The sequence below is a fragment of the Pipistrellus hanaki genome, assembly GCF_964339955.1.
Source record: "Pipistrellus hanaki genome assembly, chromosome: X".
Lineage (NCBI taxonomy): Eukaryota > Metazoa > Chordata > Mammalia > Chiroptera > Vespertilionidae > Pipistrellus > Pipistrellus hanaki.
In genome coordinates, this window is record NC_140524.1 from 52,976,734 (window position 1) to 52,997,151 (window position 20,418).

Genomic DNA, 20,418 nt, shown 5'->3' on the forward strand with positions numbered 1-20,418 from the left:
AAAGTACAGTGCACCTATTTTGTGGTTTTTACCAAGCATGAAAATAAGCTTAGTTGCTTGACTTTTTAAAAAATTCTAGTTGATAACTGATTAGTAAAAAATTTAATTCACCATGTAAAATACATCCCATGAATTACACTGTTATTTGTCTCTCAGTTGTAGAAATTAGTTTCATTCTTATTTCACTACATTTAGTTGCAATCAGATAATTATAGATATCATTTCTGTATTTTTTTGTGGTTTAAATATTTAATTTTTTATGAAAACAAGTTTTTCAGTTGACCAATGATTAGCTAATTTCTGATTGTAGAAAAGGAAATAGGTTGCCCCAAGTTGCTATTTTCATTTCCTCAGGGGAGGAAGAAGCACAGCAGAGAATAAAGGCTAGACACAAGCATTGAACCTCTGCCACCATGGGAAACTGGGCTGTGAATGAGGGTCTCTCCATCTTTGTCATTGTAAGTACCGATGCATTATGAATTCTCTGACTTGTCTGAGTTCTTTTGGGAACAAAATAGGGTAAAGTTTTTTTGTTTGTTCATTTTATTTCTTTGATAAATTGTGTTGAAACTTATCTACTGTGTGAACATGCATCCATTTGCAAGTCAACTGAGTCCATTCTCCCAAGCTTTCTCTTGGAAAGAATGTGACTATGGACTCCCTTCACCTAGTTTATTTCTTGAGTATTTTGGAGAACTAAATTATCCAATATTTCACAAAGGGAGTAGAAGATATTTCATGTTAATGATCACTGAGTTTGAGTTGTTTATTAATGTTTACTCCAGAGGCAAATTTTTACTTTTTATGTGTTTATACCAACTCAAATATTAGCAATTGAAATTTTATATCACTTTCTAAATAACAACTACAAGACTGGCTCATCTCTGGGAAATTGACCTTTAATTCAGGAATTACAGCAAAAGTAATTGATATTTTTATTTTTATTTTAAGTGCCTTCTTATCTCTGAGGTAAATTAAGTTATTTATAAAGTTAAAGAAAGGGAAGTGAAATTATATATCTAGACTCATATATACATTGTATATATAATATATACTATATATGACATACCGTATTTTCCGGCATATAAGACGACTTTTGAAACAAAAAAAGTCAACCGAAAATCGGGGGGCAAAAGACCAAAATTGCACAAAAATTACCTGCAGATCTTGACGGCAAAGTAAGTCTTTTCTTTGAAGTGGGGGGTAGTCTTATACAGCGAATATAGGCCCAAACCTGTTTTTAACTGTAAAATTAGGGGGTCGTCTTATATGCCGGAAAATACGATATGTGTGTGTGTGTGTGTGTGTGTGTGTGTGTGTGTGTGTGTGTGTATCATTTTAATCTATCTTGAGAAATTATTTTTGTAAGTAAAGATATGGCTAATTTCCAAATATAAATGTTAATTTCTTTAGTTTTTAACATAGCAAATATCAAATATTATTTTATGGTGGTGGTCTCAGCAAAGCAATCATAGACAACTGGGAAAATAGAAATGTGACTTATAACTATAGCTTTTCCAAATACCCAATAAAAGCATTATATAGATATTAAAAAGAAATCATAAATTGAACTTTTGAAAGAATGACAGTTAATTTGAATATTACTCTTTTTTTATAGCACACCAGTGTGTCTTTTATAGCACCCCAATGTGCTGTGTCACACCATTGAAAATCACTGAATTAAAGACATTTAGCTGATGAGACTCCCACTAGCTGGGGTGGGATGCTGTGTGGTGGAGGGAGGTGATTGGTACCTATGAGAATAGAACACAGAGCCCTACTGGTGTCAGGGACAATATAGCAATGTATTTATTTCCCTTCTCTTTTTAAGAAAAGTCATGCACTATCATCTATCTATCTAAGGCTAAGCAGAAAAGAGGAGAAGTTATTATTAGTCTTGGCATACTAGCCAAGTAGTAAAACAATCATGTGGAACAGCACAGGGTGCAAGAGTTAATTACAGGGAAGTATAGTGTCACTGCCCTAGGAAAGATCTGGTTCTAAGATGGTTTCATCCAGCTTTGTAACCACCTGTGTCAAAGGCTGGACTTGGGGAAGTCCTAACCCTGGTCTGTCACCAATATTGAGTGAAATCCACCTGTTGGTATGTGAAAACCTCATGTAACTGATTCTGTTTGTGCAGCTGGTATGGCTGGGCTTGAACGTCTTCCTCTTTGTCTGGTATTACCGAGTTTATGATATTCCACCTAAGTTCTTTTACACTCGAAAACTTCTTGGGGTAAGTATAAGTTCCATCTCATGCAATATTGAATAGCTCACATTTTAATCAACTATTCTTGTTCACATTCCTTTGAAATTTTTCAATAAATATTCTGACCAACCCAAATAGCACTATCAACCTCACTTCCTCCATTACAATCCCCCTAGACAAGAGTGTTTTTTTGTTTGTTTGTTTTTAAAATATATTTTTATTGATTTTTTACAGAGAGGAAGAAAGAGAGATAGTTAGAAACATCGATGAGAGAGAATCATTGATGAGCTGCCTTTTGCACACCCTCTACTGAGGATGTGCCCACAACCAAGGTACATGCCCTTGACCCGAATCGAACCTGGGACCTTTTAGTCCGCAGGCCAAAGCTCTATCCACTGAGCCAAACTGGTTTCGGCTGGACAAGAGTTTTTAAGTCTTCTAATATGGGACAGACAAAAGTGTGGCAGGGGTCCTAGAAGCATTCCTGCTCTCCCCAAAACTTCTGGACAAATGTTTAGCTTAAAAGAGAAATCTAATACTGGCTCTGGAATGGAAGGGCAAGTTGGAGAGCTATATCCAGGCATGACACAATTGGGACATTTGGAACTTTTCATATGATTCTTACCACTTTTGTGCATAGAGAGCCCTAATCCTAGTGAAATGTTATGAAATGATCAGAAGGAAATATTAATCTCCCTATATATGGAGCCTTTGAGGGATTTGCCCAAGAATCACATTCATTGATTAGACCAACAGAATAAAGGTTCCCAACATTCCTTGGGTCCATTAGCATTCCCAGTTTCGTTGAACTGCCAGGTCTTTTCTTCATTATAGATGAAAATAATTACAACTATAGCTGCCCCCAGAGGATATTATTTGCTACATCATGCTGAAACCATGAATTTATTATTTAATAATAAAGCTAATTATAATATGTATTATAAATCATACATATTAATAATTATATCATTATACTATATTATTATGGTTGTTGGTATCTTATTCAGGTTGATGCTGAGAAGGATGATTTCTCTTCACTTTCCCCCTCCAAAATATCCAATTTCTTTAGGTATTTCAAAGAACAATTATAAAGGCAAAGCATTATACAATATCAATGTAAGTTACTGTTGAGGTTAGTCTAAGTGCTAAGAAAAGACTCTAACAACACCAGTTTCTACACTGAACTCTAGTTAATGGTATACATGCTTAAGTATTTAGGGGAAGTGAGCTAATGTCTGCAATTTACTTTGAAATGCATCAAAAGTAAGATATGTTGATGGATGGGTAGATTGATATATAGATAGATATATATATGTGATAAAGCAAGCATAGTAAAATGTAAAAGATGTAATCTTGGAAATGGGTAAACAGTATTCAATATGAAATTATCTAAAATTCTCTGTATATTTGAAAATTTTCATTTAAAAATGTTTGGGTACTGGATAAGGGCCAGATTAAAACAAAGGTTCCCAGCAGGCCCTAAAGGTAAACCTTCCTTTCCAAGTAACTAGATCTCTCATGTGTGGGTCTCATGCTGGGAACCTTGGGGGAATTGAGGAGGTGTTATGTGATCACAGTTATCACCCTACTCCATCTTCTTCCTCTTTTAGTCAGCACTGGCCTTGGCCAGGGCCCCTGCGGCCTGCCTGAATTTCAACTGCATGCTGATCTTGTTGCCAGTCTGTCGAAATCTGCTCTCCTTCCTCAGAGGTTCCAGTGAGGTAAGAATAAACATTTACAAAGTTTGAGTTCCTCAAAATCTCAAAGGCCATCAAGCTAAGTAAGTGTCCTATCTTAAGAAGAGCAAATCAATAGTTTGTTAGGATTTCGATCTCTATAGAATATTCATGAGCCAAGCCATGCTTGATTTTATAGTTTATTTCTATATTAATTGTTGGTGGAGCTCCCTGGGACACTATTTAATCTGAAAAGGACATTAAAAAACACACAAAAACAACCAATCAACCTATACCTCAGCAGTGACAATAAAACCCATGTGCATGCACACACAGAGACATACAGAATATAATATGTAGGTATATGTATTTAAACACAGCTTTATGAGGCTGATGTGAAATGTGGGAATTAATTTTACAGTGCCATGCTTTTCAAAGACAGAGAAAATCTCTTTTGTGGGTAACATTCCAAGCAAATGGAATCGATGGGCAATGAATCATATTATAATGAATGTGATGAAGAGGTGTTGGGTCTGAGGAATTGAGGAGTTCAGGGCCTTCCAATTGCCTGGGGCTCCATTCACTTACAATTCAACAATTTCATGAGCCCCTGAATGTACTATGCTTGAAGAAAAAAGAGATTATATAGAACCAACTTTTGTAACCTATAACATGGTATATGAATTTCTTATTAATAACATTATACAAAGATGAGAAGCACAGAACTTAGAACCTACACATGGTACTCAAATAAATGGGTCCCACAAAAAAAAGTTACAAATAAAGAACTACAGGGAATCAAAGGAGGGGGACATTATATCAGAAGGGCAAAGGATGAAGAAAGGCTTTCTGGAGAAGGTTGCATTAGATATGGGCATATAAGTATAAAATAAGCCTCTAGGAGAGTTAAATGAGAGAAAAGACTTTCTACCTGGAGAACATGGCAAGAGCAAAAGGACAGGAAATGGTGAGGAAATTGTATTCTTTTTTTAAAATTTCTTTATTGATTAAGGTGTCACATATGTGTCCTTATTCCCCCGTTACCCCCCTTTCCCCCCCACTCATGCCCTCACCCCCCTGGTATCTCTGTCCATTGGTTAGGCTTATATGCATGCATATAAGTCCTTTGGTTGATCTCTCCCCTTACCCCCACCTTCCCCTACCTTCCCTCTGAGGTTTGATAGTCTGATTGATGTTTCTCTGTCTCGGGATCTGTTTTTTGTCATCAGTTTATGTTGTTCATTATATTCCATAAATGAGTGAGATCATGTGGCAGCAGATGAGTGGATTAATAAAATGTGATACATCTACACAATGGAATACTATGCTGTGGTTAAAAAAAAGAAAAAGAAAAAAAAATCTTCTTACCATTGCAACAGCATAGATGGAACTGGAGAGCATTTAAACCACACACAAAAAAAACTAGAGAATTTATATGCTAAGTGAAATAAGCCATTCAGAGAAAGGAAATTGTATTCTTGAAATCCCTGAGTAAGCATGACCTCTGGCTTCCCTTTGGACATTTTTGCCATTCCTGATCACATCTGAATAGCTCTTCCAAAGCTGGGATTGATACACTGATGGTACCTATTCTACTAACTCAGCCTCTGATTTTTTATCTTAATAAAATGTATGTTTTTAATGTTAACTAGTTTTGTTTTTGTTTTTTAAGATGACTTATTAAGTACAGATAATTTCCATAGGGGAGCAGCAAACAATCTATTTTGAGGGGAATGTAGGGATTGTAAAGGGCAGATATATGGAGATAAGACTGATGTGGTGGGGACAGACGCTGTTGTGCTAGCACATGACTAAAGTTAAGTGTGTAATTGTCCAGGCCTCGTCATCAGGCTCAGCAGTCTCAACACTACATTTTAATGTAATATTTTAAACTAGAGGCCTGTCGCATGATATTCATGCAAGAATAGGCCCCTGGCTTCACTCCTAGCTGCCCGGGAGCCAGCAAGTCCCTGCTCCCCACCCCAGCTGCCCGGAGCCGGCAAGTCCTGTCTGAAGCACCACTCCAGTAGCTCCCTCCAACGCCTCCCTTGCCCTCATAGCAGGCTTCACATTGCTCTGTGACTGCATATGCAAATTACCTCCATCTTTATTGGGTTTATTTGCATACTCACTCTGGCTGTGGACATAGTGGAGTGGTGGTTATTTGCATGTTTCTCTTTTATTAGTAAGATGTTCTTGACAAAAATTGTTTGAGGTAGCCTGAAATAAAGTCTATGTGTGTTTAAAAAAAAAAAAAAAGACTGATGTGGAAGCTGGAGCTTTGCTGGTAAATTAGAACCTTGAATGTACAATTGAGGAGTTTAATACCTAATTTGGCAATCACAGAATATTTTGGGGAAGGAAAGTGGTCTAAACTGTCAATAGCAAGGAGAACTTGACTTGAATTCTGCCTCATTTTTCCTAGTCATACTAAATTCACATATATCATAAGGAGAACTTTTAAAGAACAATGCAACACTCAATTTACTAATATAGGATCAAGAGACTATAACTAAAGTAGACATTGCTTACAAAGATTTCCAAATAATCTTTTCAGCAGAAGAAACCACAGAGGTAAAACTGCATTTGCTTGAAAGTTTTATTGATTAGCCACCTGTAAAGTACAATGTCTGATATACCATAGGCATCCAGTGAACATTTGCTAAATAAGGCTCATGCTCTGTAGCTTTTTATTTTTAAGGAGACACAATTAATTTTTATTCTTCCCCTGCCTCCTGTTGGAATAGTGTATACTTAGAGGAAGTAAGCCCTGAGAAATGGGCAGTGTTTTCAGCAGGATGGCCTGTTAGGAAATCCTTGTTTGTTACCCCACAGGCCCAAATTGCACTGCCTTTCAACTGTCATGCCCCATGAGCAATGTCTGTTGCAATGGCCAAGTTTAAGCTTCCTTTGGCCCAGGAAGGAATATCCTCATGAGGGTCTCTAAAGACAGGGATAAAATAAGGCTGCTCTTCAAATTGCAGAGAAGCTCAGCTCTGTAAACAGAAATACCTATAGGTCAAGTAATATATGTTGTTTAAATTAGCAACAAGAAACATTATTTTGCAGATGGGGTGTGTCCCACCTTCTGGGTCTCACAGCTTAAAATGTGAACTTTGTAAAGGAAACTTGTTTTTCTGATTGGGATTAAAGTGAGTGAGCATATTGTGACTAATGTTGAAAATCATAATTGCTGCCACTTATTGAGTCTCCATAGACCTCACCTAATGAAATATGTATATTAAGCCAGTGAGGTGAGGATGAAATTAAGTGAAAGTGTTGGAATTCAAACCACAGTCATTGTGCCCCCAGAGCCTATTCACTTTCCTACAAGCCACTTAAACTCAAAACTGTCCTATTTTGATATTATGTTATTAGAAAGTTATTCATATATATGAATGATTGGAGCATGCTGAATAAAAATGTAACTTTAAGGATTTGTTAATAGAACACTATGTAATTTGTTAACAGTCACAAAACTTCTGTTTAGTTTCTAGTGTTTTTATCATTTAGACTTTGGTTTATAATATTTCTGGTTACCTGGAGAAAGAAATATGCATGATTGACCCACCCCAGGAAATATAGGGGTAAAGTCTCATCCTGCTTTATTGAGGAAAATGGGGAAGGATAGGCCTTAGCATACAGAAATCCCCAAAATGTTTCAAAATGATTGTCAGGAAGTAAAAATGAAAACAGTGTGGCAAGTGTGGATATGTGGGTGAATACATCTGTGTAGGTTTAGATTAGAATAATCATCTTAGATTCTAGTACAGTGAAAATGTAGTTCATTTAAACAAATAATAATTAAAGGATTTTTTTAAAAAGTACATGACATACTGTTCTGCATACAGGAAACTTATATTCTAGCTGGAGAGCCAAGCCATACTAAATGAAAAGTTAAATAATGATACAAAAAAGCAAATATGTATCAAACGTCACTCAATGAATCTATGAAAAGACTGAAGAGGAAATAACTATGATAAATATATAGGTAAGGACACTGGTAACAGTGTAAATTTTTCAACATCTCACAGCTAGGTGGTAGGCCTGGGATACAACACAGATATATCTCATAGCAAAAATTGCTCTCTGAAATGTAATTCAGTACTGCTTTCTGACCCTACTAATTTTCATTTGCTCATTCATAGACGTCCAATTATATACCAGCATGCCAATAAGGACTGTATTAATTATCTATTACTGTGTAATAAATTTCCACAAACTCAGTGGCTTAAAACAATCCCAATATTTTAGCTCCCTGCCCTGCAGGTCAGAAGTTTACCTGTGGTTTGGGTTCTCTGCTCAAGGCTGGAACCAAGATGTTAACAGGGCTGAATTCTCATATGGAAACTCTGGGTAACAATCTTCCTCCAAGCTCATTCTTGTGAGCAAAATTTAGTTCCTTGCAGTTGCAGGACTGAAGTTCCTATCTCCTTGCTGATGGTCTTTCAAGGGCTGCTTTCAGATCCTAGATGTCCCTGTTTTCCTTGTCATGTGGCTCTGTAACTACAGATACAGCTCAAACTGTTTGTAACAAAACCCAGAACAAAAGTTTATACCATTTATGAGTAACACTTAGGAATCTTTAACTGCTTCCTCCCCATAATCCTTTTGGTTACGTAGAGGGGGGAAAATATTCAGTATTGGCTCACCCCAGGAAAACAAAGGACCAGTACAGGACAGAAACCTGAGTACAGAAGTGAAGGGTCCGTTGTCCAGAAAGATATGGCACTGAAACCCCTTAAAATCCTACCCTGAAACCTGGATCAGGGAGCCAGAATTGAACCTTTCCTCGTGTCTCAGTGCCAGTTTACTCAAAGATAAAAGCCTTTTCCCCCCCCTCAAAAGCCAGTGCCATGACTTCTAAGCACATTGGGCAGCGATCCCTTGCTTGGTAACACTCTCCTCCATCTTCAAGTCAGCAACAGTGCATCAAACACTTCTTCTCATGCCTCTAATCTCTGACTTCTTCCAACTCTGACTTCTAGACCGAGATTTAAAGAGCTTTGGTGATTGCGTCAGACCCACACAAATAATCTCTCTCATAAGGTCAATTTGGGACTTTACCTCTGCAAAGTCCTTTTGCTATATAATGTAACAAAATCACAGGAATGGCACCAATCATATTCATAGGTCAGGTTCTACCCACACTCAAAGGGAGAAAATTATATAAGGTCATTGGGGATCATCTTAGACTTCTGCTTACTAAAGGGATTTTTAAGAAACATATTTCCTTAAAGATATTTCCTTAAAATTATAAAGAATACAGCACAGAACTTGAAATAAACACAAAAGACAATGAGGTTACATAAGAAAAAAAAAAAAAAAAGGACAGTCAGGTTTTCACCAACAAAAATGTAAAATAACTTATTTCAAATAGGAAACCCTTGTTTTGAGAGCCTGGATCACTGCTGAACTCCACCCATATTCCCTCCACATTGACAGTTCCACTAAATGGGCAACTGCCTTCTGGAAGCCCCAGTCATTCTCTGCCTGAGGATTTTCTTTCAGCCATTTCCTGGGTGACATACCAGGGTGTTGATGCTCTGGGTACAGCCCTCAGCCAGTGATAGAAGTTGGTGAATGAGTATCAAGTTTCCTAACCTTTCAGGAAAAAATAAATAAAACAGAAAACAAAACTGGCATGTTCTACAGTCTCCCAGAGTTCCCTTGCAAGAGAGTTCACTGATATATTATATGATAGTGGTAGTTGATATGACACATCCTTTATAGGTTTTCTTCCTTTCCCAGTCTTCCCCTAACCTTGTTATCTGTGATCACCTTCCAGAATTTACACTTAAATTCTTATCTTTTTTTTTTATAGGTAGAATAATAATGAGTATATTTTTACATTTGGTTTGGTGGAAGATGAATGAACCTTTAATACAATTAGATGTAGATGCAAGGAACATGAGAGTTAGTATTAGTTTTATTATCTGTAAAATGAGGACAGTAATAGTAATCTCATTGTATTAAATGATGTAATGAATATGGGTAATCTGCCTGGCTCACAGAAGCCTAATTACTTGTTCCTTTTTCTGGAATCCTCAATGTCTTACTAGTATTTCTGCAGTTCTAGGAATCTGCTGTCCTGGTGAAAGTAGCCTGTCCTCCTTTTATGTAGCTAACTGAGAGATAGTGGAGTAAGCACAGTTTTTCATACAATTATATTTTTTCTATAAAATCAGGACATTTTATTTAAAATAATTAAGCCTAATATTATACACCCATATATTTAAATTGAATAATATGTTTAGAACCATCTATACTAATTAAAGGGTAATATGCAAATTGGTCAGAACGCCCTCACAGTAACAACCAAACAGCAGGCTGTGTGGGGCAACAAGACCAGCAGAGGGGTTAGTGAGGGACTACCAAAGGACTGAACAGTAGGCTGAGTGGGGCTACAAGGCCAGCAGTGAGAGGAGGGGGGGCAGTTAGGAGCGATCAGGTAGGCAGACAGGTGAGAAGTTAGGAGCCAGCAGTCCCTGATTGTGAGAAGGATGTCTGACTTCCTGTTTAGGCCCAACACCTCTGGGATCAGGCCTAAACCAGCAGTTGGACATCCCCCAAGGAGTTCTGGATTGGAGAGGGTGCAGGCTGGCCTGAGGGAGAACCATCCCTGTGCACAAATTTTGTGCACTAGGCCTCTGGTATATTTGTAATACCTAAGGTTTTGTTTGTTTGTTTTTCACTTCTTTCTGCTCTCCTTAAAAGTTCTCTGAAACTCTATGGCAGTACATCTAGTAGAAAAACAGCATTAAGGAGAAGTAAAGACTACTAATATGCCTTTTTACATGAACACCCACTCATATAGGGAACAAAGCAGCCACAGAGTTCATTTGAACGGTTTTCAGAAGGGTAAAACTCTGATTCAAACATAAACCAGATTTTGTTTGGGATGGGTTTTTTTTTTTGGTTTTTTTTTTCCCTAATTTGGGCAATGATCTGAATCTAGATTCAAATCCACATCTTCTTACATATGCTGGGAGAACAGTTACACAAAAGTATTGAACAAAATGCTATTTTTAATGCCCAGTTAACCATATAAGGTATGGGATATCAGAATATTTATATCTTTGGCATCAGACATTCTGAATTTAAATCCCAGCTCTGTCACTTATTAATTACGTGACCTAACGCAAGGTAACCTTTCTATGCTTTTTTTTTCTCTCATCTCTTTTATAGGGATGGTACCTCCCTAATAGGATTGGTGTAAGAATGAAATGATTCAATGCATGTAAAACAATTAAAGCAACTTCTTGCATAAGCTCTTTGTAAATATTAGCTGTTGTTATTTGTGCTGTTATTATTTGGTTAATGTACTCTCCTTGTGATGTGGTCTATCAACATAGGCAGGTGGACTATTGTTTTTCTCCTTTAGAGTATGTACTAGAAGGGTGTTGTTCTAAACCTATTCACTTGTTCTAGAACTGTTCATTTGTCTGTGTCCCCATTAGACTGTCAGGTCTTTGAGGGAAGGCCTGTCCTTGCTAATTTTTATATCCTCTGTTTATTGAATAAATTATTCTGTATTATAAACTATATGGTTAGATAAGTTTTCTGTCCAAATTCATATGTTATACAACTAAGCAATGGATTCCAGGAGAAACTTTTTAGGCAACTAGTAAGGGAACATAAAACATATTGGTTAAGCCAGTTATGCCACTTACTGGCCCTTTGACATTGGGGTGATGACTACATTAATTTAAGCCTCAGTATTTTCAACTACCAAATAGGTATAATGACAGTTTTTATGGTGGTTGTGAGAATTAAATGAGATGATATGTCTCTAATGTCTGGCACAGAGAAATCCTTCTTCTTAAAATTACTATTTCATTTCCCCCCCTTAATCCAAAGTTTTGCTCAACAAGAATTCGAAGACAACTGGACAGGAACCTCACTTTTCATAAAATGGTTGCATGGATGATTGCACTTCACACTGGTAAGTTTATTATAATATTTGAGCTTTCAAAGAAAACTTGGAACCAAAGATTTCTTTCTATTCTTACTTTTAAAAAATAGAAATAGGAGGTCAGCTTTTATACACACATTAAGTGGTGGTTACATATGTTGTATTTTTTATGAGTTCTGTTAAAAAATATTCAACCCTCTTTCCATTAACCCAACATTAGGATTTATTCCTTCAGGGCTTAACACTTTCTTATCTTGGGTTCCTCTGATAAAATCCAAGCATCTTCAACTTTTTTTTTGCAATTTTTATATAAAAAAATATTGGTTAGTCCACATATGAGAGCTTTTATTCATTCATTTTAAAAAATTCTTGTTTGAACATGTAGATTCTTGGATTTCTTGCAATAACTTTATAGAAGCCACAGCCTATAGAGAATCCCTAATGATAGAGTTTATCATTTAAACACTATATATATATATATATATATATATATATATATATATATATATATTAGGTAAACAAGTGTTTATATGTATTATATACAATATATTTTTGAATTATTAAGGTGGTGGTATTAGCACAAGAAGGGTTGTATCTGGCATGGCAACTATCATTAATAATACTGTATTTGAAAATTGCTAAGAGAGTAGATCTTAAATGTTCCCATAACAAGAAAATAATTCTGTAACTATGTGTAGTGATGGATGTTTTTGCAATATATACAACTATTGAATCATTATGCTATACATCTGAAACTTATGTAATGTAAGTCAATTATATACCAATTTTTTTTAAAGTGCTAAAAAAAAGAAGGGATGGATCTGAGACTCTTATAAAATCTCCATTAGGTCACTTAATAAATAATTGAAGTGCCCGACTATAGGCATGCACACATACACAGTGATGAACAAAAAAAGACTTTTACTCTACCCTGAAGGAGTTTGTCCCTGAGTAAAATAGGCTTAGTTCACAGATGTTCAGTTGGATTTCTCATTTCCTACTGATCATGCAGATTTTCTGAGCTATGGCAAATGTAATATTTTAAAAGTGAAATATATGATAAAATCTTGTTAGAAAGCAACATAGTGTAATGGTTAAGAGCACAGATTTGTGGGCCAAACTGCTTGGATTTTATTTTTTAAAAAAATTCTTTATTGTTTAAATAATTACATGAGTCTCCCCTTTCCCCCCATTGATTTCTCCCTTGCCACCCTCTCCTCCAAGCACAAGCATTTGGAATTGGATTTGATTCTTAAACCTGTTAGTTATTAGTTTGGTGACCTTGGGCGAGATTTTACAACAACCAATGCCTCAGCTTTCTCATCTGTAAGAAGAGATGATAATAATTATATCTAAATCATTGACTCATGAGGATTAAGTATTTATAAAGCACAACAGTGCTTGGCACCTAGTAAGTCCTATGGTGGTGCTTGTTAATCAAAGAGTGAAATTTTTTTTAAAAAAGAGATTAATTATTATGCCCATTGGTTTATATCAGTTTTATATAATTTTGTCATCTCTTTCTGGACTAATGTCAGAGTTCAGTGAATAGAACAGTCAAAGGTATATGTTACATGAGAGTCTCACTGTTTGAGCATAAATATATCTGGGTAAGAGAGACAATGACAGGACATCTAAGTATCCTCAGAGACCAAGGTTATTTTATAGAATCTTAGAACTTAGTTAACTCTTTAGGATCATACAGTTCAACACCTTCATTTTGCAAATTAGGAAATCCAGATCAGAAAGGTTAAGTGATTTTCCTACACTCACACAACCAGAGAATAGCTTACCCACTAGAATTCCCTTGCCTCTCTGGTCCTGGAGACCCAGTTTTTTGTTTATAAGTGTATTGGGCCATCCTTGTGTTTCCCTATAACTTATCAGAGAGTTAGAGGCTATAGGCAAACCCAGCTTACAATAAAATTTCCAACACTCTTTACCTTCTTTGTTTCTCTTCTCTGCCCTCTTTAGCAATTCACACCATTGCACATCTATTTAATGTGGAATGGTGTGTGAATGCCAGAGTCAACAATTCTGATCCTTACTCAATAGCACTGTCTGACATTGGAGATAAGCCTGGTGAAACTTACCTCAATTTTGCTCGAAAGAGAATAAAGGTAAGCCTCTTATTCCCTGATTCTGATGTTCCCTAGATCAGAAAAAAATGCCATGAATACATATCTGGACAAATAAAGTTGGATTTATTACTTTGTTACTTGCTGCAGCAAAAGAAACCTTACACCATGAGGAAATCTGGGGCATCTTAGAAGGATCTTAAGAAGGGGTTGTTATAAGACCTGGCTTGTGTTAGATAATCTGGGAAAGGCTTAAGCAAGCAAGGACTTGCTCTAGATCAGGTATGGTCAGGAATTGGGGGTAGTTTTAGGACTGGTTATCTTCATTCTTTCGAGGGGGTACAAGGGAATAGAATGGGGCTAAATATTTAATAGATAAAGAAGCAGTAGTCACCTGTATTTCTTATACTGGTTCAGACATGATTTTGGAATGGTTTTGTTTTTGCCTCACTCTGTAACAGTCACAGAATGATGCTGGCATTCTATGAAATTGTTTATGTGATATAGGGAACACTCTGGTCTAAGTGTCAGTACCAGGCCAGCCGCCAGGTGACAATTTATACTTTTGTTCTTTTTTACCTACAGCATCTAAGGTGTGTCCTCCTATGTCTGCTAATTGTCATTCCTTGATACGTACAGTGCACTGAGAATAACTCAGCAGTTCTCCAGGGGGATCCACTTGTATTCACAGGAAAGGTCTTCTCCCCTTCCAGCAGTTGAAGCTTACTTACTTACTTCTCTCTACACTCAGAGGGAGAAGCTCCAAGTGGTCTTCATGTGCCCAGTAGCTTGGGATAATGGCCAAATCATATCTCTGTGCACCAAATTTCAAACATGTTTCCTTCTGTTTTGAAAAGATTATAAGAAAAGTCCCTTAATTCTGAAGAAATAATTATCCTTGGACTTGACATGCAAAAAAAATTAGGGACAGAATGAAATAATATCAAACAAAACAGAAACTCTTTTTCTGTAATGTGTGGAATATTTTGCTTTATATTGTTCATTGTTTGTACAATCATATATAAGGGTGGCATTATGAACATACAAGGTAAGCAAGCCAACCAAACTGTGCCCAGATCCCTTTGGATCACTTTTACTGTGTCTGTGCTGCCCCACCATTCTGTGTGCTTTCACTTCCAATATCCTGTATAAGTGTGTCTTCCTCATAGGACTACCCTGGGGCTATTGGGATATTGGAGTCCCTTTACCCACAAGCTCAGAGAGCTAGAAAGACCTGGATAGCTACTTCTCCGTGGGCAGACCTTACCCAATAACTGATGGATGCAGGCCATGAAAGCCCAACTTCCTTGACTTGAGTCAGGATAAACTCTGAGTTGTAACTTACCATTTAGTTTCCCTGCAGCATCAGAAGAAAGCTACCCTCTATAAGACTTGGCATGAGATCACTCTCTTACTTGGCTTATTCATCTTTCCTGTCCTATTATCCATTCCCTTACCAATTTTTTCTGAATCACAACCTTTCTAAATCACTTGCCTATGAATTCTGATCTCAGGGTCTGCTTTGGGGAAATGCAACCTAAGATGTTAGATATACCCAGAATTTGCAAACAAAGCACTGTGGCCATTTCCAAATCAAAGGGAAAAAGATCTTGAGCTCCTTTTAGGCCAAGATCTTTAGGACAATAGACTAATTTGCTTTATTTGCTACACCTTTAGAACTATTTCAGTGTATCAATTCATATTTCCTATGACACCTCAACCATATAAGACTTTTTGAAACTGAGAAATATCTATTCCAAGTCTACATCCCTCTGTGAGAGATTATTAGGATTATGAAAAGGGAATTAAAATACCTATTGCCTTATATACTGGACACTTTATATATAGGTATTCCTGGATTTGAGAGCCTACAAATAATGTGTATATGTATTTGCATTTTATAGAATCCTGAAGGAGGCCTGTATGTGGCTGTGACTCGGTTGGCAGGCATTACTGGAATTGTCATCACATTGTGCCTCATATTAATTATCACCTCTTCCACCAAAACCATCCGGAGGTCTTACTTTGAAGTATTTTGGTACACACACCATCTTTTTGTGATCTTCTTCATTGGTCTCGCCATCCATGGAGCTGAGTGAGTGTTTAAACTCCAGGGCCAAATATTTTATGTCACACCTTCATTTTCAGGTGTGATGCTCTGTTAGAGGCACAGTGATCTCCTTGTCTGCGTGTGGTCAACTGTCTTCTGAGAGAATATGAGGGGACAACAGAGGTCAGTGTGGTAGAAACCACTCAGCAGCACTTTAGTTTCTTGCACTCAATTTATAGCTATTCACAGGGCTGTTATTTATAACAAAATTTAAAATACATAACAATTTGAGTATCTTTGCAAGCATATAAAACATGTTGAGAATGCACATACAGTCTTAGTGTCTGCTATAATGTTTCCTGTGGCTTAATTACTAACATATTAGACAAATTCCAAACTAAAAGAGTTAATGATTAATCAGTTGAAAAAGTTTTCTATAGTTGAAAGTTGTTATTCAAGCCAATCATTTATTGATTGCCTACTGTGTATGAGAACTGATCAAGGCATTGTGAAGAATTCTAGAAGGAAAATACATGGTATTGCCTTCAAACATTCTAATATAAAAGAGTTAACTTCTAGTGAGTATTTGTTATAGACATGAAATGTTTCTTTTAACCCCCAAGAGGTAGGAATGCTCTTACTATACCCATTTTCTGGGAAAATTGTAGACGTGGGGATAAGACTAAAAATATAAAATCTGTAGCCCAAGCCACCCAGTTTGTAAGTGGCATAGTTGGGACTGGAGCTAGGTGGTCTAAGGCACCTCAGAGACACAGTGCCAGAACTTGTGATTGGAAGAGTTTGCAGTTTCTCTTATTCTTTTGTAATTTCAACCCTCATTTTGTAATGTGTTACCCATATTGCCAGAAGCTCTTTGGGGGGATATTTTCTCTTTTTTCTTATTTTCTTTCTTTCTTTCTTTCTTTCTTTCTTTCTTTCTTTCTTTCTTTCTTTCTTTCTTTTTCTTTTCTTTTTTTTTTGTAATGAATTTCATTGATTTTTTTTTAATTATACAAAAGAATAGCTACGTTAAATTTCAGCTCTTCAAAGTACAATTGAGAATCTTTAAATGAGACTTGATCATAATCCAGCTGTTTCAGAGAATCCTAGAGGGAAAAAAATGCCCCCTCTCTTATTTAATAATTCCACAATTGTCCATTCATATAATTTCATAGGTAAGCATATTTCTTGGAGCAGGCAGAGAAGTAATATTTACCCATTTTCTATCTACTACTTATACTGGTGGACTGATTGCTTACAGTCTTATGACTAGGTGATAGCTGAACTGGGTTTAAAATCCAGGCTTTCTAATTTCTGATCCTGGCTTCGAGAAGGAGAAAATTATTTTTTATTTCTTCCTCTCCATGTAAGGGTGGGCATTAAGAACTTAAATAGTTGTCATTTGTTGAACACTTACTTTGTATCTGGAATTTGTTATGCATCATGCCAATTGATTGTTAAACTAAATATTTGATGAGGTCCTAGTGAACCTATTTTATAGTTGAGGCTGAGGTTCAAATGATGTTCAATACCTTGTCCAAGTTCACCTTGGATTTGAAACCAAGACTGCTTGGCTTGGGTCCAGAACTATTTTCACCAGATCATACTGCTTCTAGTTACTTAGTCTCTCTAAGCCTCATTGTCGTCATGTGTGAAATGGGAGTATTAATACTTACCTTTTAGCCGAAACCGGTTTGGCTCAATGGATAGAGCGTCGGTTTGGGGACTGAAGGGTCCCGGGTTCAATTCTGGTCAAGGGCATGTACCTTGGTTGCGGGCATATCCCCAGTAGGGGGTGTGCAAGAGGCAGCTGATTGATGACTCTCTCCCATTGATGTTTCTAACTCTCTATATATCTCTCCCTTCCTCTCTGTACAAAATCAATAAAATATATTTTTTAAAAAAATACTTACCTTTTAGGTTTGTTATGAGGATTAAATGAGATAATTTGATACAATGCTTTTCCTAGGCCAGATATATAATAGATGCTCAATACATGGTAATTTCTTCCCCAAGATCTAGGGATAGAAAGGATGGTTAATGTCCTTGAATTAAAACATTATCAGAATATCACAAATGGCACAATAAATTTTAGGTCCCTAACAAACTTCTACAAAGGGCCTTCTATTTCTCTTCTTATTACGTGTTCTGAAGACCCTGCTATCTATGTTTCTTGAGGTCAGGGACATGACTTCTTTAACTTTGTGCCTCCCTTGCTATATCCCACTAAGCCTGTATTGTCTTAAGTTTTAGTAGTTGCTCAATTAGTATTTATTGAAGTGAATGGGCTCTGAGCACTTCAAGGGAGAAACCATTAGTGTTCATGTCTGTGAGAATGTCTTAATCTCCACAAAGTTAAGCCATCTTAAATTGAACTCAAACTTTTGATTTAATTTAGACAATTTTGAAACAAATAAAGCACTTGTACCAAGCCTCATGGCTATTGTTTATAAATGCAAGGGTTGTCAGCTACACAAGGGTGCCTGCTCTAGAGTAATAAAATTAGCCCATGTTCTGTAGGACTGGCCTCACAGAGGGAGCATCTTGTTCTAAACTGCATAAAGGCACTGTATGGGTTAGCCGTTGATTTATTAGATTTGTAGTTTTTTGTTTGTTTATAAATGAAAGTAATTCTAGAAACAGAAGCACAAATGCTCCCTTTAAGAAAACATATATTGCCGAAACCAGTTTCAGTGGATAGAGCGTTGGCTTGTGGACTGAAGGGTCCCAGGTTCTATTCTGGTCAAGGGCATGTGCCTTGGTTGCGGGCACATCCCCGGTGGGAGGTGTGCAGGAGGCAGCTGATCGATGATTCTCTCTCATCGATGTTTCTAACTCTCTATCCCTCTCTCTTCCTCTCTGTAGAAAGTGAATAAAATATATTAAAAACACACACACACACATATATTGTTCTAAAACTTCTCCTTTATAAAGTTGCATGTAATTATTATTTGTGTCATTGTACATGATTTTTTTTTCTACTGCTAAAGATCATATATTTTCTTTCCTTTTCTTTAATCTATTTGGAAGGAGCAATAAGATATAACATTTTAGTGAAAAGCACAAGACCCGTATTAGAATATTTAAAATGTACCCAGCCCTGGCTGAGTGGTTCAGTTGGTTGGAGCTTTGTCCCATACACCAAAAGGTTTGGGGTTCATTCCCCAGTCAGGGCATATACCTAAGTTACAGGTTTGATCCCTGGTCAGGGTGAGTACAGGTAGATGGATGTTTTTCTCTCACATATTGATGTTTTTCTTCTTCACTCTCTAAAATAAATAAAACCATCTTCTCAGTTGAGGATTAATTAAAATATGCACAGACTGTCAAGAAATTTGCTTAATTTCCTACTACTAAATGATCTGTACTTACATTTCTTCTCTAGGCGAATTGTACGTGGGCAGACCCCAGAGAGTTTGCAGGAGCACGATCCAATAAAATGTTATAAAAACATCTCAGATTGGGGGAAAATAGAGGACTGCCCAGTCCCTCAGTTCTATGGCAATCCTCCTATGGTATGTACAATTCATTGTTGCTGTTACAGTTTCATTACCAAAACCTTCAAACTGTGTCTAAGAAATACATACAAATGTCATGGAGTTGTTCATTATAAATGTCATGGAACTGTGAGAATGTTATAACTATCTACTTTTTTTCTACTGAAGTTAGCATAGAATTATTTCTTAAAAAGTAAACTTTGCATTGGTCTTTTATGAATGTCCTGATATAAAAATCAGAAAAGCATTGTTTTTGAAAGTGCTCTTTGGGATCAAGAAGTTCTATCTTTTTTCTTCTGGATGTGAAGATCACAATAATACCAGTTAATGATTTTCAGAGGAATTCCATCATGAGCTGAGTTGGGTAGTTTAGATAATCACGTATAAGGAGCTAGAAAGTAAGTCTTTGGATTTTGGAAGGAAATCAATGAGGTGACACATAGGGTTGCCTTTAGGCACCTGGAGGTCCTGTCAAGGAGGTATAAAAAAGGTTGGTCAGCCATATTCATACTAACATGTAATGGCATTGCATGGTACTGTGGGAGTGTGGCAAGAGTGACAAAGAGGAAATATGCTCAAACATTTACTTTCTTTTGTTGGGAGTTCCAAAGAACTCCATTTTGTGCATTATTTATTTTTTATTTATTTCTATTTATTGATCATCACGCCAGAAGTGAGGATATTTTTTTCATTGACCCTTCAAGAGAGTAGAAGGGAGTGGGGAGGGGAGAGAGAGAGAAACATTGACATCCATTGGCTGTCTTCCATTTGCTCCTTGACCGGGACTCTGGGATGGAACCTGCATCAGAGGTATGTGCACTTGAATGGGAATCGAACCAGCAACCCTTTGGTCCATTGGCCAATCTCTAACCATTTATCATACCAGCCAGGGCCATTTTGTGTAATCTTAATATCTCTGTTCTATAGAATTAGAAGTGGGCCCCTCTCCCCACTTTGGAAAGCAGTACACTTTATTCGTTATTATTCTAA

The 20,418-nt window shown here is 36.7% G+C and overlaps 1 protein-coding gene across 1 annotated transcript in view; it reads left to right on the forward strand.

The window, feature by feature from the left end:
* Nucleotides 1-349: 349 nt before the first annotated feature.
* CYBB (cytochrome b-245 beta chain) overlaps nt 350-20,418 on the forward strand; it is a 35,318-nt gene continuing 15,249 nt past the window's right edge. Inside the window, exons 1-7 of the mRNA XM_084870468.1 lie at nt 350-458; nt 2,144-2,239; nt 3,823-3,933; nt 11,749-11,833; nt 13,778-13,923; nt 15,786-15,976; nt 19,317-19,446. Coding sequence (XP_084726594.1) covers nt 414-458; nt 2,144-2,239; nt 3,823-3,933; nt 11,749-11,833; nt 13,778-13,923; nt 15,786-15,976; nt 19,317-19,446 — 804 coding nt within the window. The 5' untranslated portion in view covers nt 350-413. The remainder of the gene's footprint in view (nt 459-2,143; nt 2,240-3,822; nt 3,934-11,748; nt 11,834-13,777; nt 13,924-15,785; nt 15,977-19,316; nt 19,447-20,418) is intronic.